A 26,431-nucleotide genomic window follows, 5' to 3' on the forward strand; every position below is an offset into this window, starting at 1 on the left:
GAGCTGCAGAGCTGCCCCCATCCCCACCCCCGCCTGCAGGGCCCTGACAGTCACCGCCCCCTGCCCAGGCGGCCTGTCCTTGGAAGCATCTTCCCCAGAGGCAGGGAGGAGCCCGCTGGGGCACTGTGGTGGCGGTGGTGGTGCTCACTGCGGCCCCTACTCACAGGCCCAAAGACCAGAAACGGGCTTGCATTCAATAGCTGCGGGCTGCTCAAGTCAGCTCTGGCCCCTTGATGGATAAAGTCTCAGCCACTGACGGTAAACATCTAGGGCGTGGAGACGCACACGTGAAATACAATTGAGAGAAAAACTTGCAGAACGCTAAGTGCACATTGATTACAATGATACAATCTTTTTAAGCCTCAATTTCAGTTTTACCTTCTCCAGGAAGCCCTCCTGGCTCCCCAGCCTGGATGAGGTGCCTTACTTGGCACCTGGAGTGTCTCCCACCACTGCACTTGTCACATCAGCCTACACTCTTCCATGTAGGGCCGTCCCCCTGGCAGACTGTGGATTCAAGGGAAGCCATGTTTCTTCAGTAATCTTGTATCCCCAGGATCTGAGATGCAGTGGGTTCTCAGTTAATGCTTAGCAACTGAACCAAATGAGGACCAGAAGAGAACGTAGAGGAATTTATGAGAATTTAAGAATTTAGTCCACGAGGTTCACCGAAGTCCTGTTTATCTCTGATTTTCTGAGTTCAATGGAGGTGCTGATGCAGACTCGTGATCCCTCCTGCCTGAGGAGGGGTCTGCATTCTTCTCTCAGGCACTGTACCTTGCCACGCCACTTTGCTTGTCCACGGTGCAGGCAGGGGTGCTGAGAACCCCAGAACGTCAGCGCTGGAGGGACCTTTGCCAATCGCCTAGGGCCCAGTGGTTCTTGATCTTTTTTCTACCTCCTTTCTGAGGGTCTTTGGAATCTTTGCTGAACCTCTGGGCTCTAAGATGTGGACACCAAACATGCACGGTCGCTGTGGAGAACAGACACGCTGCATCCACAGGGCCACGCGCAGAAGCTCCCAATCAGGTTGGCTGCTTCTCTTACTCATCTGGTCATTTTTCAAGCATCAGAACCCCTACTGCATACCTGGCCCAAATGATTCCCCAGCCTCAGAGAATTCACCGGCTTGGACCTCTGTTCCTGGAGCCTCCCCACCCTGCAGTTTACAGCTGTCTGGTGAGAGCCTGCCCTTGCACATGTGCAGCCCCTCCCATTAGGACCCCCCTCCATCACCTGCGACCACGAACAATCCAAGAGATTTGAAAAAGTACCTCCCACCCCAGCAGATGCAGGTGCCCCCGACTGAGAATTCCCGGCGTAATACACTCTCTCTTTTTAAAGACGAGGAAGCTAGGCCTGTGTGACTTGGCTCTCCCCTGGGCCCAGAGGAGTCTGGGTTGCAGTTGGGATCATATTCCAAAGCATGGCACAGCCCCTCACCTTTCTGGAAAAGCCACCCCCACAAAGGGCACAGAGCCAGCCCTCTGGAACCTGGGTCGGTGCACGTGGTAAAAGTTGGGAGGTGTGGGTACCGCTGGAAAGCCCCACGCAGAAGGCTGGGAGCAGGCAGGCTGCAGAAGAGCCAGCAGAGGGTGGCTCCTGGGGCCACTTGTGCAGAGCACAGCTTGTCCCTGCCAGCTGAGGTGCTGCCTGAGCCGGGTCAGCTGGGCTGCTCTGTTTATACAGGGACACGGACCTTCCGCCCCTCACCCCTTGGAATGTCTGCCTTGAGGCATGCCCAGCGGCAGCCAGCTCTGCTCCATGAGTACAGAGCCGCCCAGGCCCCCGGGCACAAGTGCCAGGCAAGGAGGAACAGGAGCGACACCTCGGGGACAGAGGTCAAAGTGCACACGTTTATTTTCTAGAACAAAGGCTAAAAGAGGCAAGTTTCTTTCATTTTATTTTAAGAAGGACAAAAATTGTTATTAAAACATCTACATTATTAAGATACTAGACCTTATGCATATTTAATATTAAAGTGTGGTATTCTTAAATTTTTAATACACAGACATTTTAAAAGGACCATTAAATTGATTACTGCCCAGCTGAGAAATGCAGCATCCCTCTTTGCCCCACCCCAAAGGGACATTCACATCAGGGGCACCTGCTGCCCATCACCATATTCACCATGACGTCTTGTCCCTGGCCTGCTGGCAGTGGGGACAGGCTCCTGATTCAATTCTCTGAGCCTCCTGGCAGGGTCACTACTGAAATAATCACCCTTGTCATCAAAGTATACTCCTATCCCTGCCACCCTACTCCTTGCTTCTCAGTCTCTTCCCAGCCCAGGGATCCAGCCTGGCCAGGCCAGGGAGCCCCAGACCCCAAGGGCCCCTGGACGGATTACACATTGAAGAAGAAATATCTGGACTCTAATCCTATTCCTTTGGGTGGGAGACAAACACTGATCATTTTCTTCCCTGAGCACTCCTGCTCTCTCCCCGCTGGGCTGGGGTGGTCTGGAACCCATCAGGCAGAGCTGGGCCCAGGCGGGGCCCCTTCTGCCCCTGCTGCCCAGATCACCTCCAACCCATGGCTCCAGTTTCTGAATCCTTGCAAATGGCCTGATGACCCTGAAAATTCCTCCTAATTACACCAGGATGACTGCATTTTCCTGCCAAATTCTTTATCTGTAGCCCTCATTAGAAGTGATTCCTCGGATACCACACACATATATAATATTATATAGAGCGATATATTTAATACCTGTGTATATATGCATCACGGGGGCGACATATATACACACTAAAAACAAGGCTGGTGACAGACTGCAACACCACGGATCAGGGAAACAAGTGTCATCAACATTCACGGCCACAGCCCCCACCTTGGGTGTGGTCTCTCCTCCCCTCCAGCCAGGCCACCAGCACCCAAACTGCAGTGCTGGCCCGCTGGGGGAAGGGGGCAGGGAGAGGAAAAGATGCATGCCACGATTATCGGGAAAAGGGCAGGCAGTGGCGGCAAGAGGAACAGTGTTCCCTGCAGCCCGGGCGCCCGTCATCACATCATCGCACACTATCAATCCTTGCTGGAGGAGAAATAAGGGGCATTCCATTCTCTCTGTTCCATTCTCACCCCCTCCCCTGACTCCAGCCGTGGTCCCCAGTTCCTTCCGGGGGTCCCCACCATTGTGCCAATGGTGTGGGGCATTCTGGAATGTCTAGGGAACCAGGGGAGGCTGGGTCTGCCCACAGCGGGTGGGATGGAGAGGACGGGGTGCACGCAGACGCTTCAGATGAGAGGGATGAGAGAGGGTTTGGTGGGTGGAGGCAAGGGCTGGGGGTCAGCTGGGGTCCCAGGCAGCTGGCAGGGCTGGGGATCAGGGAGGGGCTGGGACAGATGGTCATAATTGTATGTCCGGGTCTAGGGGAGAAGGGGGAGAGGACCATGCTGGGTTCCCAGGAAAGAAGGGCTGTGTCCGATCCTGGAATGGCCCATGGTGCCCAGGGTCAAGTCTCCCTTCTCTCCATGTCCCCCAACCACCACCCTGCCCTCCCCCAGCACCTCATGCAGAACCTGAGCCCATGGGTGCCCTGCCTGTTACCACCTTGCCCAGAGCAGGCATGGGGAAGTAACCTTTGCTGCTATACTCCCTACAACCATCCTCAGGAGGGGACTGTCCCTAATAGGGTGCTGAAAGACCAACCCCTGAGCCTCCCTTCCCCAGCCCCTGGTTGGCGCTGCCCGGGACTCTGGCTGCACACGGATTCAGAGACTGTCACATCTCTGCCCAGAGCCCGGAGGCGCCTGTCGATAACCGGCCTTGAGTCTTCTGACCACATTTTGCATCCCAGCTCTACCTCATGCCATGGGCTGGAAACCCCGGGCAAATCACTCCTCCCTTCTAGGCCTCAGTGTTCCTATCTGCAAAATGGGGGTTTGGGCTGGGTCATCACCAAAGGCTCTGAGGATCTACCGTCTACATTCAGTGGCCCATGAGGGAGAAGGGCTGTGCTGGTAGTCTCACTAGAGACAGCCAGACTCCAGAGTCAGCTCCAGAGATGATCCAGCCCAGCCCCTCCCACTCTTCCAACCAGAGGGGAAATTGAGGCCCAAAGGGGAATTGACCAGTACAATGTTTCCAGCTCCATCCTGGGGGCGCATTTTAAAGCTATTGGGGCCTCCTGCCCTCTGCTGTGTCCTAATCTGCCCCCAGGGAGGTGGGGGTAGGGTGAGGGTGGAACAGGGAGAAGGCCCTCCTGCTGCAGGTTCAAGTGGGGACCCCACGCCCCGCAGCCCTGAGCTTTGGGCCCCCTTTAGGAACAGACAGAAGTTAAAGCTGTAGGCTGAAGCCGGAGGGGTCAGCCAGGCCCCTCCCTCTCCAACCAGGAGAGCCAAAGGCGGGGGTTGGGGGAGGGTGTGCCCAGGGTTCAGCCAGAGGAGGACCCTGAGACTGCTTGGGACTGCAGCTGGTGCACCTGGGTATGCATACTAGAGCGGTGGGGGCAGAGAGGATGGACAGGGCTCCAGGGGGCTGGGGGCTGCCTGACGAGGGCGGCCCCCCACCCCCCGCCCTGGCCCGCCCTGGCCCTTCCGTCAGTCCCTCGGTCCCCACCCCCACCCGACCCTGGAATTTCACCCATGGCCAAGACCTGGCCCTACTCCCCTGTGACGGTGGCAGCAGCAGGGGCTTCTGGGGCGGCACCAGCGGTGTTCCTGTCCTCTTGCAGCAGGAAGTTGTATTTGCCGAAGTCGTCGTCCCGCGGGCAAAGAAGCATGTCCTTGCGGGCCTTGGCCAGCTTCTGCTTCAGCACCTCGCGCCGGTCCAGCCACTCACTGAGCTCCTCCTGCCCGTGAGCGCAGCGGCACTTGTCCCCGTCTGGGCAGGCCTTGCCCTTCTGGAGCCTGTGGGCGGCAGGAGGCTCACTGCCCAGCCCTGTGCCCTTCCCACCACGGCTGCTGGACTTGGGGACGGCCGCTCAACACCCCCCAAGACAAGCCTGTCCCCAGGCAGCTTCAGTCCCGGTAGAAGCTGGCATGTCCTGGCCTTCTCCAGGACTGACCCAGGGCTGCAAAGTAGGGGTCTGGGCAGGTCTGAGCCTCCCTCCAATCCCACCCCGCCCCCATGCCCTCACATCCGGGAGCAGCTGTTTCTGGACACACCTCGCCCTGCATGCCATCTCCAGGCCAAGAGGAGCCAGAGCTAGCCACGCCTCCATCTCCTCAGGTCCCCCCACACGTCCACCCACAGCCTGCCAGGCCCGTCCCATGGCCCTGCCCGCCCGGGAGCACCTGTCGCAGAGCCGGAACTCGCCCATGGGGAAGCGGTAGGCCCAGCCGCTCGCGTCGCTGTCGGACGTGAAGACCTTCTCCTTGTGCTTCTCAGACTGGATGTGCTGCTGCCACTGCTTCTTGCTGTTGCTGTTCTTGCCGCAGAGCCAGCAGTGGTAGCCCATCTGGGGGCACAGCCACCATGGGTGCCCGCTCCCACACCTCTGCCGGCACCACATGCCCCAGGGAGGCTGAGCCCCTCCCCGAGGCCCCTCTAGGTCTGGCTCAGACCCGGCCCCCAGCGTGTGTAGGGCATTACCATGATGTCGGCGTAGTCCGTGGGCATCTGGATCTGCTTCTCCCCTTCCCGAGAGCTGATGGGGGTCCCTTCCCCTGGCTTCCCTGGGTTGTGTTTCTTCAGCCACATGTCATAGGTCTGCTGCATGTCCAGGACTGGTGGGAAATAGGGGACAGAGTGCCCAGTGAGAGGGGATTCTCCATCCATTCTGCCCCATGACCCCTGCTGGCCTTGGGAGCCGGGGGTATCCTAGGCCCTGTGCTGGGCTGTCCAGTCAACTGCAGACAACCTAGAGGGCATGGCCTGTGCGCTGGGGAAGGCCCGGACGGCAAGGGGGTATGGCAAGGGCACTAGGGCCTGCCGATAAGTCAGGGTGCCCGGCAATGAGGGGAGCCCTGGCCAGGTCCCACCCCACCCGGGCTGCCCACTCACTCTTGTTCTCCTTCATGAACGTCCACATGTCCCTCTCCTCTGGGCTGTGTGCGAAGGAACAGTTCCCCACGTACTGGCACTTGCGGCCGTTCTGCGCGTGGATGCAGAGCTGCGGGCAGTTGTGGGGTGGGGGGGCCCTGCTGAGTCAGCTGGATTGTGTCCCTGCCCCAGCCAGCGGACTGTGTCCCTGCCCCATGGGCCCCGCACCCGAGGTCCAACCGCCACCTGAACCCGACCCCGGCACTCACATCGTATTGCTGTGGGAAGTTGCGAATGGACGGCAGTGGCCTCACTGACACCCATTTCCTCTTGGCCTTGGACATCACCAGAAGGACCCGCCGCTCCTTGGTCCAGCTGGAGGACAGAGCAGGGGGCCAGTCGGGGAGTGCTCAGGGCAGAGCCCAAGCTGTGTGACCTCCACAGAGAGCCCCGGCCTCTTCACTGTGGTGCTCAGTGGGGTCCCGCCCCGGCCGCGTCCCCGCCTGGCCCCACTCACCAGTGCCGTGCCTTGGCACTGCAGTACTTGAGGTCTTTGTCAGGCTCTACCACCTGCCCGTTCCTCCAGCACTGGCCGCACACAAACTTCATCTGCAGGTCAAAGGTGCTGGGCCCATGCGTCCGCGGGGCACCCTGTGGGCAAGAGGAGCTGGTAAAGCCGCAGGCACCAGGGCTTAGGGGTCCGTCATGCACGTGGCCTCTGGGAGCGTTAGGGCTGCCCAGAGCCCTGGAACAGGTGGGTCCATTACCACTTTCCAGCAGAAAGTGACCCCTCAACTCCAGGCCCCATGCCGTCTCAGTGTGGGAGCCAGACCTGGGACGGGGCTCCTGACTCCTGATCAAGTGCTCTCCGCCTTATCTGGGTAGTCCCCACGGGCCTGCACTGTAGAACTGCTGGCATTTCCCTGGACACAGCATGTGACCTCATACCTCCCTGCTGTTGCACATGCTGTTCCCTCTCCCTAGAATGCCCCTCCTCTGTTCTTCATCAGGCTTGTTCTAGAAACTTTCAAAATTTAGCTCAAGTACCACCTCCTCCAGAAAGCCTTCCCTGGAGCTCTCCTAAGTAGCAGCTGCCCATCCTATGAGCTCCCATAGTACCTGAACTACCTGATGTTGATAGACTCATCTAGTTATGAGGGCTGGGCCTGGTGGAGAGCAGGGCCAAAAAGGTGGGAAGCCACTTTCAGGGAGTGGGGCTGGAAGAGGCTGCCTGGGACGATGGGACAGACCTCTGGGCAGCCCTGGACTTTCTAAGACCCCACCATGTTCATTCCCCATCCTCTGCCCCAGCCTCTCCTTTGCAGGCAGGAGGGCATGCTCTTCTGCACCCCTGGGATAGGGTGGGGGTGAGAGGTGGGAAAAGTGCTCACTCAGCCTATCTCCTGCCACCTTCACCCCCCTCATCCAGCTATGTTGGCTAACCTGCTGTCCCTCCCATTAGCTGGAGCATCCCCGTCCTCCCTGGAGCCTCAGATGTGGGGTCACCCTCTGGACAGCTCTCTCTCCTCCAGGTTGGGGGGGTCCGTGTCCCCTGCCATGGGAGCACCCCTGTGTCCCTTGCACTGCCTGGCCCAGGGCTTGCCCTGGAGCAGGAAGGGGCTCTGTCCTTGCTGCTTGTTGACTGATCCTGGCCTGGTGCTAGGGGACTGGCAGCCTGGCTCAGCTTCAGGTCAACAAACACATCATCCCCAAAATGAGGTAGAATTGCGCCTTTGTAACCAGGACACGGCCTGTGCTAAAGCGGGCAGGAGGTGTGTCCACATCGCTCCTGATTTTTAGGTGTTCCACTGGATTCCCACAGAAGCGTGAGAGGACACATGTCACAGTTGAGGGAAGTGGGGCCCAGAGGGGCTTCACCATGCCAGTTCACTGAACTTCCCTTTTCACAACCGCACAGTTTCCTGGCTCCTCGCCGCAGCCCTGGGGGCAGACGGGATAATTCCCATTCGACTGAGCAGAAACAGAGGCTCACACAGGTTGCTAACCCACCCCCAAGTAAGTGGCCTGAAGACAGGGACCTGGCGTGAGGCAGGTGCTCGTGCTTCTTTGTGGGATGGCACAGCTGTGCCATGGGCACGGGCCAGAGCAGCTTTTTCCCTGGCATTCCATGCTCGGCCTCACAATGCCACGGGCCCCGCCCTCTGAGGGCAGGCAAGCAAGACACCTCATGCCTGGGCCATGGCCAGGCCTGGCACAGAAGCCCTGTTCCTGCACCAGGCCCGAGAGTGGCATTTTGGCTAGGCAGAGGGGGCCCCTGGCAGCAAGAGGGGGTTGAAGCCCGTCACGGCACCCTCAGGCAGCTAGGCCTGCACCCGTTCCCGGGGACCCCAGCAGCAGCCCTGGGCAGGATGAGGGGGGCTCACAGGGATAAGAGGTGGCGAGGACTCAGTGTTCTCTCTTTAGAAGATGACAGTGCAGGTCCAGCCTGAGCCCCTCACTGCTTCCCAGACCGGCTCCTGGCCAGGAGCAAAAATAAACCACAAAGGGGGGAGAGAGAGGGAAAAAAAGGACAGGAGAGGGACAGAGAACAACCAGGAACGAAGGGACCAGGGAGACAGAGGGAAGACCCAAGCGGGCTGGGCAGCCCTGGGGACAGCCTGGCCATGGCCCACCCCACCAGCCAGCCTGCCCTGCTCCCTAGCTCACTGCCATACCCAGGTTGGCCTCAGGAGGGGCCAGGGCCCAGCCTTCTCCCAAGTTGATCAGTGGCTGGGACTGGCATGGTGAAGGGTCGTTCCTCACGTGTGGAGGGCACGGAGGCCTCACTTCCCACTCACTGTCTCCTGGGCTCTGAGACTATCCCTTCTGTCCCCACTGTCATCTAAGCTTACAATGATCCCTACCTCCTGGGGAGGGTATGAGGATCAGCAATGGCAGGGGGCAGCTCCTGTGAGCCTCACACCCACCCTGGGAGATGGCAGGCAGGATTATGATCCCCATGGTATGGATGAGGAAGCCTCAGGGGTGACGGGAATGGTGCTGGGAATGGTGCAAGGTAGGGAGGGAGCAGAGCGAGCTCTAGACAAGATGTCAAAGAACCTGGGATTTACTCCCCTAAGTGTACTCCTGGGCAAGTCTCTAGCATGCTCTGAGCCTCAGTTTCCCCATCTGCAAATGCCACAAAGTGACAGCTCACTTCTTCAGGACCAGGGTGAGGATCCAGAGGGATGGGAGATGATACAATCAGCAGGTGAAAAGTTTGAGGAATACCAAGATATTTACATGGTCTCAAAGTATCTCCCCAGAAGATATTTATTAATTACAAAGAGGACAAATATAACTTTATAGGAGAGAAACCTTTACAGTGCAGGCACCTTTAATCAAGTTATTACCAGTAAAGGAACAAATTGAGATGATGTGCCTCCCAATGAGTGAATTGAGAAGAACATATCATCTCTGTGGTTTGAGGAACCATCAGACAATCCCAAATGGATGGCCTTTTACAAAACAACTGGCTCTTCAAAAACGTCAATGTCATGAAAGACAGAAACTGAGGAACTACTCTAGATGAAAGGAGACTAAAGAGACACAATAAATGAATGCAGTGTGTTACCTGGGATTTGGGGACAATTCACAAAATCTGAGTAGTACACCATAATCTGAATAATTACACCAATGTTCATTTTGTGATGTTGATAATTACATTGTGGTTATTATGTAAGAGAGTCTCCTTATTTTTAGGAAATACACACTGAAGTAAATATTTAGGGGTAATGGGGCATCATGTCTGCAACTTACTCTCAAATGGTTCAGAAAAAAGTGTGTATATTTCTGTATGTGAGTGTGGAATGTGGTAAAATGTTAATATCTGGGGAAGCCAGAAAAGGGTACACATGAATTCTTTGTACACTTCTTACAATTTGCTCATAAGTCTGAAAATTATGTCTGAGTAAAGGTTTGGGGGACGGCCCTCGTGGGGCCTGATCCCACCCCCAGTGCCAAGCCGGGGCCTTACCAAGCTGCTGCTGGCCTTCCCTGCATGGGCCTCCATCTGCTGCCAGTATTTCTTGGATTCCTGGACAATGTCTTCGTGGGTCATGCCTGGGGAGGGCAGGAACGGACATGGGTGTCCCTGAAGGGGCTCAGCAAGGAGAAAGGCAAGGGATCTGTGACGGGCCAGTGCCACCCTCAGGCCCAGGCAGAGGAGCCCCATCCCCCAGTAAGGTCCTGCCACGGAAAGCTGTGGGGGTTCAGGGAAACCACTCATCCTCTCTGGGCCTGTTGTTGATCTGCAACTGGGGACAGAGGCCTGCTCCAAGCCCTCACAGGGACTGAGAGGAGAAAACGCAGCCAAGGGTAGGAAAACGCAGGAAAATGACGTCGGCTCTGCAGCATGGCATGGTGACCCCTGCCCCCAGGTCAGTGCCCCTGTCTCTTCCTTGACCCCTACCTCTTTTAGTGGGGCCTCAAGCCTAACCCCCGCTTGGCAGCCGCTAGCCCTCCAGTTCTTGGGGCTCCATGCCTGGCCCAGGCCACCAGCCCATCACTGAGGGGCCATGGCTCTTCACTGCCAGCCGGCAAACACCCAACACCCAAGCCTGGTGGCCTGGTCTGAGGGCTGACCCTGAGCGCACCCTCTGAGGTGCAGCTTGGAGCTTCCTCCATGAAGCTGCCCTCCTCCCAATCCCCTCCCCCTTCTAGTCCCTTTCCCAGAACTGATTTCGTTTTTGACCTTGTCCTAGGGATACTATTCCATGGCGGCCGCTCGTCATCAGGGCTTACTCTACGCCAGGCACTCTGCTTGACATCCATTTTTTTGCTGATTCCCAAATATGTGTGTCCAGCCCAGATCTCTCCTGTGAATTCCAGACTCCCACATCTGGCTGCCTGCCCATCTCCACTTCCAACAGGCAGCTCAGACCCCTCACGGTCCCCACTGAACCCTGATGTGACCCCTCAAACCTGCTCCTCCTTCAGCCTCTCCTTCCCAGAACATGGCAATGCCATTCCTCCAGTTACTCTGGTCAAAAACCTTGGAGTCGACCTTGACCTTGATCAACAACTCCTGTTGGCTCCACCATCAAAATCCACCCAGAATCTCATCTCTCCTTCCACCTCCACCGCTGCCAGCCTGGTCTTCCTCCACCCGTCCCCGCCCCTCTATTCTCCACCCAGCAGCCAGAACAGCTTTTTAAAAATATTGATCAGATCATAAAACTCCACCCACATAAAACTTTCCAGACTCTGCACATCGTATTTAGAACAATCCCAACTATTTCTATTTATGACTTAGAGACTTGTACACACTCCGGTCCCTGCCCACCTCTCAGGCCTCGTCTCTGACACGCCCCCTGCCCCACTCTGCCCGATGCACTAAGCTGCCCTGCCCTCACAGATAGTCTTTTTGTATCAAGCTTGCTCCTACCTCAAGGCCTCCAGCCTTGCTGTTCCCTCTGCCTGGAATACGCTTCCCACCTTTCCCTGCTCAAATGCCACCTCCTCAGAGAGGCCTCCCCTGACCATCTTACCCCAAATGCCCCTACCCTGAGTGCCTCTCCATCCTACTGCTCTGCTTTTCTTTCTTCCCAGCACTGCGGCACATCTGAAATTATATCACCCTATTTCATCCACTCGAGAGGACATCTATTGTGAGATGCACCATTATTTCATCTTACACACACACAGAAGAAATGCTGCTAATTCAATTATGACATGCAGTGGAGGAGAATGTGCATCCGAGAATAGATGGAGTACAGGATTTATTAACTACGTGTCATGCTGCCTGCCTTGGCCTCACTCACAGATATCAGATGTTCTCTGAGAGCAAGGACCTTGGGCAGGTCTTGCTCAGTCCCTGACACAGAGCAGGTGCTCAGTGAAACCCTGACGGATGAATGAATGAGTGAGTGAGTGAACAGCTTTCATTCTTCTTAACCCTGAGGCAGAAATTACGATCGCCATTTCACAGATGAGCGAACGGAGGCTCAGCAAGGGGAAGTGACCTGCTGACGCCCACCCTGGAAGCCAGTGGAGCAGGAGCCCGGCTCTGCCTCCCTCTCCCTTCTCCATGCGTGCTCCTGGCAGTGCCCGCACAGGGATAAACCCAGGATCTTCCAGGCCTGGAAGCTCCCTGAGAGCAGAGCCTTTGCATCCTCTGTGACGTCTAGGGGTCTAGGAAGCACGGGCTCCTCCCTGGCACCCCCTCCCCCAGTCACTGCCCTCCTCTGCACTCCTGAAGGTCCCTCCACCACCTCCATCGGCCCAGGCCCGACTCCCTTGGCCAGTTGCGTGCCTCCCCTTCACCTGTGCCTGCCCAGCCGCGCACCTGAGTATTGCTGCAGCAGCCAGACCTTGAGCTCGATGAAGCTGTGCGCGAAGTGGCAGCTGTCCTCGCGCAGGCAGCCGTAGCGCACCTCGTGGCGACACACGTCGAACTGGAAGTGCTCCTGGAACTGGCGGATCTTGGAGTACTTGAGGGAGGTGGAGCGGACGATGTGCACCAGGCACCTGGCGGGCAGGGGGCGGGGGGCACCATGCGGTCTGCAGCCCCCAACCCTCCCCCACCACGCCTAGTAGGGCCACTCTCCCCCAGTGCCAGGCAAGCCTGAGGGGAGGTGCTTCTCCCGGGTGCCTCCTGCCCTGTTAACCGTTTCTAGAACCCGATGGCACAGTAGGTAAGAGGTGGGGGTCCTACACTCAGGCAGTCCTGGGTTTGAGTCCCAGCTGTGTGCCCTCCTCTGGCCTCAATCTGGGGCCAGCTCAAAGAAAGCTGCCAGCAGGAGGAGGGCACCAGGTCCCACTGGCCACGAGGCTGGGAGAAGGGAGTGTCCGTGGGTGGGAGAAGGGACATTTGCCTCAGGTTCCCCAGCTTGATGCTCCAACACTGGTCCTGTACCCAGAGAAATACTAATCAAGCACCTCCTCTGGGCCAGGAATTTTAATTACCCTCACAGCAACCCTAGGAGATTAGGATCATCATCAATTTTACAGATGAGGAAATCAAGGGTCATAGTGGCCAGAAGACATCAAACAGGCCATTGCCCAGACTGGGATTTGGACCCCAGTCTGTCTGACTCCAGGGCCTGGACTCCATCATCCATACTGGGACAGAGCCAAGGGGAGTCAGAGGGAACAAAGGTGGGTCCAGGCCTGCCCCAGCCCCTCCCCGTCACTGTCTGACGCCGATGTCACGACAGTGGAGGGCATGAGACGGGAGTCAGGGATGTGGCCTCCCACTTGCCAGCTGAGTAAGCTACTTCCGAGCCTCAGCTTTCTCATCAGTACAAAAGACAGTAACTCCACCCTCACAGAACTGCGGAAATTATCATAATTCCAAGAGAAGCTTGGAATACAGTAGATTCTTAATAAATGTGGTCCTGTCCGTTCCAGGTGGATTCTGGATCTGAGTCCCAAATTCTGCCCCTTGCCTTGACACCCCAGGTCTACCCTCTGGCCTCAGCTGCTCCCCAGGCATCTGAGCTGCCCCAGGGGGTCCCCTCCATGGCCCCCAGCCCCGGCCTGGGCTCAGGTCCCACTCACTTGTTGTTGTAGAAGCTGTGCTTGGCAGCCAAGTTGGAGCAGACAGATGGAGAGTCCTTGGTGCCTTTGCTGATGATCCGGGGTTTACTGTCAAAGCAGATCTGCCCAGGGAGAGGCTGGGCTGGGACCTGGCATGGCTACCAGGGAGGGACAGACTGGGTCCCTGCAAGCCCTGCTCTTAGTTGGGGGAGTGAGGAAGGGAATCCCAGGGTCTGCAGGCCCCGCCTCTCTGGCTCTAACTCACAGATGACCTGGGCCTTGGCTCTCTGATCCCATCACTCCACATGCCTGGGGCAGGGGTCACTCCATGTCTCTGAGCCTCAGTCTCCTCAACTGTAAATTGGGGATAACCACACCTGCTCTGTCCCATAGGTTCACTGTGAAGCTCAAAAAGGATATAATGGAACTGCAGGTGCTTTGTAAAGTACATGCAGCCACCTGGCTGTGAGTGAGTGGGCAGTCAGCCCTGAAGGGAGTGGGCAGTCCACCTGCTCCAAGAGTCAGAGGGAAGGGCTGACTGTGCAATGGATCAGGGTTGGGCTGAGCTGCACCAAACCCTGCCAGCAACCCGGATCCAGAGCTCTCAGTCCACGGAGATGGACCTGACATTGTCTCTGACCTCATCCCCCTGGGTGGGGAGGCAGGGGGCTGGCAGGGTCTTCTGTGACAGCTCTGGGGAGGGAACTGACAACAGCTTGGTGGAGCTGCTCGGATCAGAGCTGAGCCTCAGAGGGCCTGGGAGGCCTCCAGAGACAGGGCACAGCCTGGACACGGGCAGGGAAGTGGGCAGGAAGGTGTAGTGGGCATTGAAGCCAGGCATAGCTGGAGGAGGCGTGGGGGGGTCGGGATGAGTAGAGCACCTGGCACTGAGCCTGGCCTGTGACGGCCGTAAGAGCAGGTGTGATTATTTCTCTGGCCTCAGTTCCTGCCTCTGCAAAACGAGGCGGGTGGATAGGATCTGGGCTCTCGCACGATAGGATCCTATGGGCCTAACTTTCTGACAGTCCAAGGACCTACTGATTCTAAGATCAGGCCTCCCAAACCCACAGGCTCCAGGACTGCCATTCCACCATGGAATATGCCACAGAGCCCCCTCCGCTGGCCCCATCTGTGCCATGGACTGTGGAGGTGACAGGTGGGGGCTGGGGGAGGGCGGGCAGGTACCTCACAGAGGAAAGTGAAGATGCCCTGGTGCTCCTTAAGGAGCTTGGCTATGGTGAGGCTGCCACGCTTGACGCCCCCCAGCGGGTCAAAGAGCAGGTCACGGTTGAGGGTGCCCTTCCGCTCCTCGGTCCACACGTCGATCTCCTCCTGATGGTAGGCGAAGGTGCAGTTATCCCCGTACTTACAGTCCTGCTTGTTAATCATGTCTGCAAAGAGGCAACAGGACACACGTTCCGCCAGGCGGGACGGCAGCCCGCAGCGCCCCCAGGCCCACCGCTGCGGCTGGAGGGGCCAGCCACCACCTGGCGGGGCTCGGGCTCATCTCCCACATGGTGGGGTGGTGGCCTGCTGACCTCGAGGACTTAAGAGAGGTGAACAGCAGAGTTTGGAGAAAGCCCTTCCCAGGCCAGGCCCCTCCTTTGCTCTACACCTGGCTGTGTGCGGGGGGTATCCGCATGTTCATCAGCAAAGCATGGCAGCTTTGGCTGGCTCCACCACCCCACGGGGCTGCCTTGTGCAGGTCAGGCAAGACGAGGGTGTGAAAAGGGCTTTGTGGAAGTATACAAGCCTCTAAATAAACACAAGGGATTTTATTATTATTATTCACCAGGAAAATACCACTGGTTCAGGGCGGGGACGTTGGAGTCCGGCAGACTCAGGCTGGATTCCTGTCATTTCTGAGCCTCAGCTGTCTGTCTCACACGCAAAGCACATGGGTTGTGATGGGGATTAAGTGAAATAACAAATAAAGTTCCTGGGGGCCAGGGAGCTGGGAGGGCAGCAGGCTCACAACCCGGAGACCTGCCATTTCCCGGGGGTGAGAACTGTTTTTCTTTCTCTCGAGAGCCTCCCTCACACTCTTTCTAAACTGCCCCGCCCCATCCCTCTGCCAGGCCACAGGTACACACGGCCGAGCGGGCCAGATGCCGGTGATCACCACAGACTGTTCTGTGTGTAACCAGCTCTGCACCCAGGGGAAGCCCTGCAGGGAAGGGCTCCGGAGATCCAGCCGCTGCCTGAGGAGGAGCAGAGGATGACCAAGTTAAAGGGCACAGAACGTGCAAAGGAGCCAGGGTTCAGTGTATTTGCGGAATGGTTAGGGCAGACTTGTAGGCCTCGTAGAACTTGGACTTCATCCACACTGGCTGGGGAATGGCTGACAGAGGTCTTCAGGCCCAGCAGTGGTAAGTCCTTAAGATCCTGCTGGGAGGACAAAGAGTTGGTCCAGAAAGCCTGGGTGGGCTGCTGCCACCGGCTGGGTTGGGGGACAGAGGCGGAGCCTGGGGAGGGCTCCTGAAGCCTCAGTTCCCTCACTCAGAGTTGTTGCGAGCATGGGTGATGGTGGGTACAAATGCGCAACACTATAAAGTGCCTCACAATATCACGACTGGACATGGATTGCCTTGTAGACTGCACCAAGACGCTTGGCTGGGGAACAGGTGAAAGCATATAAGGTACCTGACAAATGGCCGTTAAATATCGACCAAACTGACAGGAACCAGAAGTGAGGACAAGGACAACGGCATCATGATTTTTAAAAGCTAGTCTTTATCGAGCCCTTACTATGAGCCAGTTTTAAATGCTTTACATGGATTCTCTCCACGTCCTTCCAACAGCCCTTTGGGACCTGCAGCAGTGACAGAAACTAGCTCTCCATGAACCGTCTGACCCTCACGCTGGAGAGCACAGGCCGCCATATGTAACATCCCGAATGTTCCCGCCTGTCTAGGGAGCTGGTCAGGGTAGGAGATGCTCACTCTGACGTGGGATTCCTCCTCGGTGACCCACACCTGCGCTGTCTATCTCTGTCTCCCTGTGATGAGGAGCAGAGCAGCGGCTGGGCGAGAAGAGCTGGGCCCTGCTGTGTTGCCTGCCCCTGCCGCAGCCCACCCACCTTTGCACAGGTAGTAGGAGCCCACGAAGCTGGTCTTGGTGGGCCGGGGCCGGATCCGCTTCCAGGTCTGGTCCTCGGAGCTGCGGAGCCGGCCAAGCAGAATGTCCCGCTTGCATTTGTGCTCAAGGCCCTCACGGTAGGTGTAGTCGCCCGCCCTGGGGCCTGTGGGTACAGGGTGGATGGGGACTGTGATGCCAGAAGCAGAACTGAAGAGTGACAGCTAACGGGCCCAAGCAGTCGGAACTGGCCCCTCTGCCTGAAAACCTCCCTCCCTTGCCTGGGCTTCCCGCCAGCTCTGCCTTCTGCTCCCTGGAGACAGGGGGCCTGCGTTGAGGCAGTTCTCAGCTCCATAGCCTTTCCACCACCACCACGACTCTCCAGTGAGCCTGACCACGTCAGCGTTCCCCTACAACGAACTATGAAGACAGTACTTGACAGAGAGCAGGCCCCGACAAGAGGCCCTCTCCTCCTGCTCCGGAATGGCACTGCCCAGATTTATTCTCCCTCTCCTTCCCCTTCCCTTTCTCTCTTTCCTGCTCCTCTCAAATCTTCTGACCAAGGGCCTCCTCTCCCCTGACAAAGGGGTGGGGCGATGTCCTCAAAGAGACCAAGAGGAAATGGCCCTTGTGGGGACCCCATGTGATCTGGCTGTGCCTGAACCAAGTGTATACCACTTCATGGGGTGTTAGTCTGCTTCCCCAAGGCAGGGGGCAACGGGCATGTGGACTGGGGAGGCAGTCTGTGGTCCATGCAAGGAAAAACTTCCTCATGGGCACAGACACCCAACAAGATGGCATCCTGTTCCCCGCCCGCAGGAGCTTTGGGGGGATGACTCTCAGTCATGACACGTATGTGGGGTGACACGTATGTGGCAGGGGGGACGACGGGGCAGTCCTGCAGTGGGTGGACGACAGCAACCAGATGACCTCTAAGGTCCTGTTAACTTCAACACCCCTGAGATGGAGAATTCTAGATGCTAAGACTTTTATTTTTTTATTTTTTATGAGGAAGATTAGCCCTGAGCTAATACCCAATGCCAATCCTCCTCTTTTTGCCGAGGAAGATTGGCCCTGGGCTAACATCCGTGCTCATCTTCCTCTACTTTATATGAGACGCCGCCACAGCATGGCTTGACAAGCGGTGCATTGGTGTGTGCCGGGGATCTGAACCTGCAAACCCCGGGCTGCTGAAGCGGAGAGCGTGCACTTAACCACTATGCCACCGGGCCAGCCCGAAGATGCTAAGACTTTTAACCCTGGGATCCCAAGAGAATATCATTCTAAAACTTCAGGACTGTGGGATTCTGGCAAATGAGATGCTGTGAGTCTTAAGAGTCTAGAATTCTGAGATTCTAGGTGTGCTGAAAATTGTCTACCAACATTGGGCATCTATTCTGAACTGCTTCTATAGTCCCCTTGGATTCTGGGGGCTGGGAGCCTAGGAACTACATTTCCCAGACTCCTCTGCCAACTGAGTTCTGGGCAAGGGTTGAATTTACCAGTGAGATGCACTCAGGTGGGAGGTGGACCCAGAGGTGGAGTGTGGAGGCAGGTGCAGGCTGCATTTCCTCTGGTAGATGTGTTTTTGCAGCAGCCAGCTGGACTTGCCTTCCACGGGCAGGTACCAGCCTCCGGGCTGTGGGGCGGCCGTGCTACTGGCCAGGAGTTCTGGCAGCCCCAACCTCTGCATGAGAGCAGCACCACCCAACTTCGGGTCCTTGCCTTGCGGAGGAACAGCCTACAGGCCCAGCGGAGCCTCCTGGCTTCCACTCCTCCAGCCTTTCCAGCAGTTTTGAAAGCCCCCAACTCTCATGTTATATCCCTATCTGCTCAAAATACCTGGAGGGGATTCTGTTTGCCCACTTATCTCTGACTGGAACACTAGGATTCTGTCTTTCTGGGATTCTGTGCTCCTGAGATTCCTGGCATCTCTGGGCAGAGGGGTGCAGTACAAAGGGGTGACATTACCTGTTTTGGGGTAGCACAGCTGGCAGGCCTGCTTGAACTCGTGGGTGGCAGCCAAGGGGTTCTTGATCAGCAAGGCGGTGTTGGGCATGGAGGGCTCTGGCTGTGACAGGAGGAGGTTGGCCATCTTGGGCACTGGACGATGGCTGGAGCCACCTGGGCCAGCCTGGGCACCAGAGGTGGGGGGAGCTTTATGACCCCCCCATCCCACCCAAGAGCAGAACTGTAGCCCAGGACCTTCCCTCTTCCTCTACCCTCCCAGCCGGGGAAGCTCCTTGTAACATGAACCAAGAATCCAGAATATCAGGACCTAGTCGGGGTGCATGGGTGACAGTGATCTTGGCCCAGAACCTTTCCTTGGTTGAAAACCCAGTAGGAAAGCAGAGAAAGAGGAGTGGCCCAGACTGGGGCTTAGGTACATGCCCTCCCTCACCCACTATCTCCCAAGCCCCCAAGGCATCAGCAGATGGGGAAGAAGGCAAGACTCAGAGAGGTTTAGTGACTTCCCTGGAGCCACACAGCTAGTGTCTAGGCTGAGGCCAGAGTCAGGCCGCCTAACTTCTAGTCAAGTGCTCTCCTCAACTCAGAACCTGGCTGAGTCCCGAGACCAGGGATGTTACTAACCCTGGAGAAGTCACTTAACCCCTCTGAACCTCGATGTCCTCTTCTGTCAGACACGTGGCTCAGTTTGGAAAGGGTAGGAAGAGACCATCTCTGGCCCATCTGCTCTGAGGGGGGCCCTCCTTGGCTTCCTTGGGGGGTGCAGCACCTTATACCACACGGAGGGCTCACCCCCTACTCTGGAGCCCGCAACCACTTTCCTTCCACTCCCGGGAGGGCAGGAGGTGCCTGGTCACTCACCGAGGAGGCTGGTTTCTGAGTACTGCTGGAGGGACGATGGTCCTGTGAGTTGGTCTCCTCTGTAAGGAGAAGACACGGGGTCACGTGCCCTGCTCTGCAGGGCATGAGGGGCCCTCTGAGGACTGTTTACTGTGTATTTCCAACTTGGAGAAGCCGCCTAGGCCACACGTCCTCTCCTGTTTCTGCTGATCCTGACTCTACCCCACGGCCACTCCCGGGGACAGAGAAGTGTCCCAGCCTGAGCATGTCCACTCTGTGCTTACACCTTCCGCAGCCCCCGCTACTCCTGGGAGGAAGCCCAAACTCCTCAGCCTGGCTCCCAGGATCTCTGAGACCAGCTTCAGGTCTGCAAGGCCCCCAACCAGCCCTCCCCTCTGACCAATGGCTCGGTTCATCTGCCAGCCCCTCCACGACAAAGGCCTGGGTCACACTGCTGCCTCTGCCCGCAGATGGCCTTCTCCTTCAACACCCCACTCAGCCATCACCTCCTCCAGGAAGTCTCCCTGGGCTCAGAGGCTGAGTAAAGCCGTCTGTGCTCCTGCAGCCCCATGAATCTCCCTCAGCCAGGAGCGCCTTGGGCTAGGTCTGACTGTCATAAAGCCAGTCCTGCAAGGGCCTAGATGGGTCTGTTTCCTCTCTGGGTCCCTGGGCCCCAGCTCAGAGTGGTGTTGACGGAGCCCATAGCCTTGCATCCCTTCCCCCAGCCTCAGGATCATCCCTCTGGGACTCCACCAGCCTAGCAACCCCAGGGCCCAGAGAGTACCAGACTGCAAGTCTGGAGTCCTGGACTGTCCCAGCCCTGCTGTTTGATCTTGCACAAGACACCCAGACCCTCACGAGCACTGCAGGAGACACAGCAACTCACAAGAAGTGGCCCCGGACCACGCAGGGGTGGAAGGGCCTGGACTTTGGCAAAACAGAGCTGTAATTCCAATTCCATTCTCCAGAGACTGGAGATGTAACAGCACTTTGCAAACTGTCAATGGGGTGGGGGATGAAGGTGCCACCGGGCCTCACCCATGAAGGAGTTGGGCTTGTCCAGAGAGCCACGAGTCGACGACCCAAAGCTGTCAAGGGCATCCAGCCGGGTCTCCGAGTACGGCAGCAGGTCCAGGGAGTCCAGTGCGGAGCCTGGGGGGTCGAGGGCATCCAGCACAGAGGCAGCCAGCTTCTTGGAGGGGTCCATGACAAGACCAAAGGAGGCAGGGGGCAGTGGGCTGGAAACAGGGATGGAGCCACCCACCACAGGTGGCAGCAGCGGGGTCCCGCCGGGGAACACGGGTATCAGCTGGGGCAACTCGCTGGGCACGCCGCTGCCGGGCAGGCCACCCTGGACCAGAGACTGAGAAGTGGGGAACGGAGGGAGGGGTTGGAGGAGAACTTGACCGCCAGGCCTGGGCAGAATTGGGTACTGTGGGCCCCAGGGAAGCTGACCGCCCTGTGCCTCAGCCCCGACCTGTCCCACTGGGTGGAGCCAGGGATCTTTACAGTCCCTTCTGGTTGCACATTCTGTAGCTCCATGTTTCTATCCTGAGCACGTCCCTTCTCCTCCCAAGGCCTCCGTTTCCCCAACTGTGACATGGGATGGGGTCTCCCCCCGCTCCCCCGGGACGTGAGGATGAACGTGATAGGGTCCCAGGTGGGAGAGGGATTCAGGGGAGCAGGAGGCAGCAGCATGGCTCACCAGTGAGTCCAGGAGGGTGTCCAGCTCTGGACCAAAGACGTCCCCGTCGGAGAAGTCGTCTAGGCTCTCGGTGCTGGGGAGGGCCCTGCTGCTGCTGTCCAGGGGGGCCAGCAGGTCCAGAACATGAGGGAACAGGGGCATCGTCGGGGTAGAGGGGAGGGGGGCCGGTGAGCCTCGCAGGTCTACATAGCACTCTGTGGATGGAGGGGTGGGCTCAGTAGCCGCAGGGAGGTCCTCATCCAACACCTTCCCGCCTTTCCTCAGCTCCTGCCAGGAAGGCCGCCTGCCCCGTTGGCCTGACCCCACTGGTGGAGGCTCCGTTGCAGTGCAGGAAGGCCACCGCCGTGCGGGAGAAGGTCCCTCAGTCCTACAATATCTCCCCGATGGGCCCAGCTCAGAGCCTGGATATCCCACCTCTGGGGTAAGCAAGGCCCTCTCGAAGGGCTTGAGTGGAGGACCAGCACTACCCCACTGTGAGACACCCCCGCCCTCCCAGGCGGGGGAGATGTGCTCTCCTTCCTAAGGGGGTGTATGTTTTCCTGAACCCACTATTTTCTTTCATGCTTCAGGGAGTCCCCAGGGCAGAGGCTGGGAGGGGCTAGACTCGTCTGACTTCCCAGGGGTCTTGGGAAGGAGGGTCTGAGCCCTCCCTGGGGCCCCATCTCCACCCCGTCCCCTTGCATCAGGGACACTACCTGTTTCGATGTCATCTATAGACCCCAATCCATTGGAAGTTCCCTGTGGAGAGGAAGGACATGGCAGGTCAGGCAGACGTGGGCTGGGAAGGCCATGGTGCCCGGCACTCAGGGCCCCGGGCCCCTCCCCAAGTGACTTCTGCTGATATTAACCACAGGGCTGGACAGGCCAGACTGGGAGGCAGGGGGGGTGGGGTCAGACAACCCTCCCATCTGCCCCTCATCCTCGCGGGAAGTGCCCTCTGAGCCTTGGTTTCCTCACCCGTCACAGGATAGGGGCCATACCCTGGGAAGGGTGGCAAGGGTTTTACCAAGTCCTCCACACATTGTGCCACACAATAGTTTACAGCTCAAAGACAAAAGTGCCACTCTCTGAATCACCAGTGTCCCCTTCCCCAATTACAGCCTCAGGCCAACAGGCCAGGTGGGATCCCACTGCTACCTGTGGACCTTCTGTTGGAGGAAAAGGCGGGTCGAGCTTGCTCTGTGGTCTTGCCAAGCTCCTCACCCTCTCTGGGCCTGTTTCCTAACTCATAAAGTGAGGATGACGCAGTCATCCACCTCCCAGGACTGTTATAAGGATAAAATCACCTGACATTTGTACAGAGCTTAGAACAGTGCCTGACACACAGGAAGAGCATTACATGTGTGTTAAATGTGTAGCATAAAAATTTAAATCCAAGCTATCACGAGGTTGGCCTGGGTGACCTGGGTGTTCTGATTCACCAGCCTCCGTGTTCCATCCCCATGGACTTGCCTGGCTCACATCCACCTCCGGGCTGTGGCCCGAGTCACTCCTCAAGCCTGGCACATCCTCCCCTTCTCTAAGGCCTGCACTGTCCAGGTAGAGTCCTCCTTCCCTGTTGAGGCCCTGGGTGACCCATCTCCTCTGTGCCCCAGGGAGGCTGGTAGGAGGACCAGACCCTCACTGCTAGCCACCCCATCCCATGGATCAGCAGGAGCAGCAACAGCAACAAGATTTATCCAGCGCCCCGCCTCACACCAGGCCCAGGCCAGCACTTCACACCCCGTCGAGTTTAGCCCTTGGTCCAGGCGCCCTGCAAGGTGCTGTCCCTTGGCAGAGATATTGGTCCAGAGAAGCTGCCACTCACAGTCAGAGTGTCTGTCTGACTCGGGAGTCTGCCCTGACCCCATCCCCTCGGCCTGTGCACTCCCCACCCCACCGGCACAGAGCGCTTCCTTCTCACACCCTGAGCCTGTCCCAGGCACACAGCAAAGACATGCAGCTCAGTCTCCAGGGCGTGTGTGGCCGTCACAGACAAGCTGCAGAAACCAAGGCCATCACGCAGGATCAGAGAGCTGCTCCTCTCCCGGTAAGTAGATATAATATTCGAGGGGAGAAAATAAGTGCCAGATAACCATCTCTAGGAACACCTGTGTTTCTCCCTGCCCAGCGCTATCTACGGGCCCCCAAGACAGTCACCTTCTCAGCCCCCTGCCCATCACCTGGCCCCAGCCCAGCTCTCCAGGCTCATCTCTGCCCCCTTCCTGCTGATGACACTCACTGAGCACCGCAGGTTCATGGGGCACCCCCTCTCTGGAGGCGCTGTGCTAGGAGCTTTCACGTGTGACCCACTGTGATCCTACAACCACCACGAGGTGGCAGGTACCAGCACATCTCTAAGAGGTGAAGGGGCCACCTCAGACAAGGGGTGCACTCAGAATCTGAACCAGGGGCCGGCCGGGTGGCGCAGCGGTTAAGTGCACACGCTCCACTTCCGTGGCCTGGGGTTCGCAGGTTCGGATCCAATGCGGCGCACCAATGCACCGCATGTCAAGCCATGCTGTAGCGGCATCCCATATAAAGCGGAGGAAGATGGGCACTGATGTTAGCCCAGGGCCAGTCTTCCTCAGCAAAAAGAGGAGGAATGGCTTGGATGTTAGTTCAGGGTTGGTCTTCCTCACAAAAAAAAAAAAAAAAAAAAGGATCTGAACCAAATACGCTCAGCTGCAGGGCCCAAGTTTTTCGAACCCCGGCAGGGAGAACTGGTCCTGTGGTCTAGGCCGTGTATTCCCTCTCCTGCCTCTAGGCCTTTGCTCAAGCTGTCCCCCTGGCTAGAGTGCCGCTCCCTCCTCACCACCTGTCTGAATCCTGCCCCCCTGGCTCTGTGAAGTCCTCTCCAAGCAAGGCTGCCTCAGGCTCTGTCTGTTCCTAGAACTCACAGCCCTCCTTGCATCTTGCTCTCCACGCTGCCAAGAGGCAGCTCTGGCACAGACCCCGTGCCTGCAGGGCCTCTGCCTGTTTCCCAGGTCAGGAGGAGCTCCCTGTGGGCACAGCTCGTGCAGTCTCCACCACTAGGCTCACATGTGCAATGACTGAATGAACAGTACTCCCGTGCCGGGATATTCAACAAATATCTTTTGAGCAGTTGCTGTGCCTGCCCAGTGCAGCTCTACTGGCTGTGATGGGCAGTTGATACATCGCACACTCACTCACTGGCCTGCAAGGATCCTGGAGGCAGGCTCCCCATCCCTGACCCCTGGAAGAGCCTTGTGAGCTGGGCTGGAAAGGCAAGGGGAGCAAGCACCAACCCTGCCTCGGGCACCATGCTGGCTTCCCAGGCCTGCTCTCATTTCATCCACGCAACTACCCTCGGAACCAAGCACAATTATCACCATGGTACAGAGGGAAACCCAGGGCTCAGAGAGACGAAGTCCCTTCCAGTAGGTCATGCCCCCAGCGAGCGGAGACCAGGCCCGTCTACTCCAAAGTGGCGCCACATGGAGGCACAGAACAGAGGAACCCACAGTCCCTGCTCTCGAATGAGCTCATCGCGGAGCCGAGGAGATACACAAACGCACAAACACACACACCCCCGTCTGGTGCTTGAGTAGATAGAGGTGAGAACAGGCAGGTTGAACAGGCTGTGGAGGAGCCTGAATGCCAGGCTACAGTATCCAGACATCGATTAGTAACATTACTTTTAAACCTATACTTGAAAACAGATACTTTAGTTAACAACCGCTGAGGGTTTCTATGCTAGGGAGAGACCCATGAGGCCAGGCTGACAGAGTTCACCTTGCAGCAGTGCTGGGGGACAGGAAGGGGAGGCCAGCCACGACCTGGACAAGTGGGATGTAGCCTGAACCAGGGCAATCACTGCGGGAAGGGAAGGAAGGATGGGCACACCCCATCACAAACCCAGCCAGGGTCACCCCAGAGTTGCCCTATAATGCACAATCATGCCTCTATCAGCAGAACATGAAAGGGAACCACAGTTTCTCAGGCCCCAGGAATGAGGCAGGAGCCCCTGAGATCCAGCAACTCTGTATAAGATCTGTCTGGTTAATTCCCTGCCTCCCCATCACCAGTGGCAGGAGGGAAGAGGAGCCGTGCACAGTTCCCTCCAGCCGCCCTGGCCTCCTGGCTGTTCTTCCCACACACCGGACACACTCTTGCGTTAGGGCCTTTGCACTGGCTATTCCCTCTGCCGGGTCCCCCAGACCTCCTCATGGCTCATCCCTCATCTCCTTCAGGTCTTTGCTCAAGTGTCTCCTTCTTCCCAAGGCCTTTCCTGATCACTGTTTAAGACTGCAACCCTTGGGCCGGCCCCGTGGCTTAGCGGTTAACTGCGCGCTCTCCGCAACTGGCGGCCCAGGTTCGTATCCCGGGCGCGCACCGACGCACCGCTTCTCTGGCCATGCTGAGGCTGCATCCCACATACAGCAACTAGAAGGATATGCAACTATGACATACAACTATCTACTGGGGCTTTGGGGGGTAAAAAAAAAGGAGGAGGATTGGCAATAGATGTTAGCTCAGAGCCGGTCTTCCTCAGCAAAAAAGAGGAGGATTAGCACAGATGTTAGCTCAGGGCTGATCTTCCTCACACACAAAAAAGAAAAAAAAAAAAGACTGCAACTCTTCCCACAAGCCCTAGCCCTCCCCAGCCCCTTCTCCACAGCACTGAGCACTTCTTGTTTACCTTCTGTTTATTGCTTTTTGTTTGCTTCCCCCAATCAGACTGTAAGTTCTATGAGGGTGGGGCTCTTTGGCTGTTTCTCCCTCTGCTGTACCCCCAGTGCCGAGACCAATTCTATGCTGTGCACGTAGAAACACTAGATAAATACTTTCTGAATTAATAAATAGAATCAATGCTATCCCCCTTCAATGCCTTCCCAACATTCTTATGATGAAGACCCAGCTCCTCACCAGGGACTAGGTGGTCTGGCTTCTGTCTACTGTTCCAGCCCCACAGGAGCCCTACCTCCCCTCCACTTGGCACCTTCCACACTGAGTTCCTCCCAGCCTCAGGGCCCTTGCACATACCTTCCCCTCTGTCTAGAGTGCTGTTTTACCTACACACCCTGCTCCTGCCTACTCCTCAACCTTGGGGTCTCAGCTTAAAGGTCACTGATGCCCAGTCTAAATCAGGCCTCCCAGGTCCAATGGCCCATGGGCTCCCCACACTCTGCCTTTACAGCTCTCATCTGATCATGGAAACGATCAGGCTAATGTCCATCTGTCGTGGATCGTGAGCTCTTTGAGGGCAGGGACTATGTTTGTTTTTTTCACCACATACCCAGCCCAAGCTCAGTGCCTCGCAAATACTGGGTGAACTCAGACTAGTCTCCTGACTCCTCAGGCCTCGGTTTCTCCTTTGTAATATGGGGTAAAGAGTACCTCCCTCCAGGCACTGGTGTGAGATTATTTGTGATGTTCATTCATTCATTCACTGCTATGGTCTGAACGTTTGTCCCCCAAATTCCTATATGGAAATCCTA

At 57.3% G+C, this 26,431-nt stretch overlaps 1 protein-coding gene across 5 annotated transcripts in view; it reads right to left on the reverse strand.

Moving 5' to 3' along the window:
- Positions 1–1,842: 1,842 nt before the first annotated feature.
- ZC3H7B (zinc finger CCCH-type containing 7B) overlaps positions 1,843–26,431 on the reverse strand; it is a 55,679-nt gene continuing 31,090 nt past the window's right edge. For 3 of the 5 annotated variants that reach the window (XM_058568267.1, XM_058568266.1, XM_058568270.1), the window contains 16 exons: positions 21,686–21,728; positions 20,991–21,184; positions 20,324–20,648; positions 19,307–19,365; positions 18,449–18,611; positions 16,482–16,643; positions 14,588–14,793; positions 13,424–13,524; positions 12,210–12,391; positions 9,900–9,985; positions 6,441–6,574; positions 6,193–6,298; positions 5,945–6,053; positions 5,534–5,667; positions 5,236–5,399; positions 1,843–4,848 (listed from right to left, as the gene is read on the reverse strand). In XM_058568267.1, the coding sequence (XP_058424250.1) occupies positions 4,602–4,848; positions 5,236–5,399; positions 5,534–5,667; positions 5,945–6,053; positions 6,193–6,298; positions 6,441–6,574; positions 9,900–9,985; positions 12,210–12,391; positions 13,424–13,524; positions 14,588–14,793; positions 16,482–16,643; positions 18,449–18,611; positions 19,307–19,365; positions 20,324–20,648; positions 20,991–21,184; positions 21,686–21,728 (2,415 nt within the window). In that variant the 3' untranslated portion in view covers positions 1,843–4,601. The remainder of the gene's footprint in view (positions 4,849–5,235; positions 5,400–5,533; positions 5,668–5,944; positions 6,054–6,192; positions 6,299–6,440; positions 6,575–9,899; positions 9,986–12,209; positions 12,392–13,423; positions 13,525–14,587; positions 14,794–16,481; positions 16,644–18,448; positions 18,612–19,306; positions 19,366–20,323; positions 20,649–20,990; positions 21,185–21,685; positions 21,729–26,431) is intronic. The other 2 variants (XM_058568268.1, XM_058568269.1) reach the window with 2 other exon arrangements.

This window comes from Diceros bicornis, chromosome 25 (genome assembly GCF_020826845.1).
Source record: "Diceros bicornis minor isolate mBicDic1 chromosome 25, mDicBic1.mat.cur, whole genome shotgun sequence".
Lineage (NCBI taxonomy): Eukaryota > Metazoa > Chordata > Mammalia > Perissodactyla > Rhinocerotidae > Diceros > Diceros bicornis.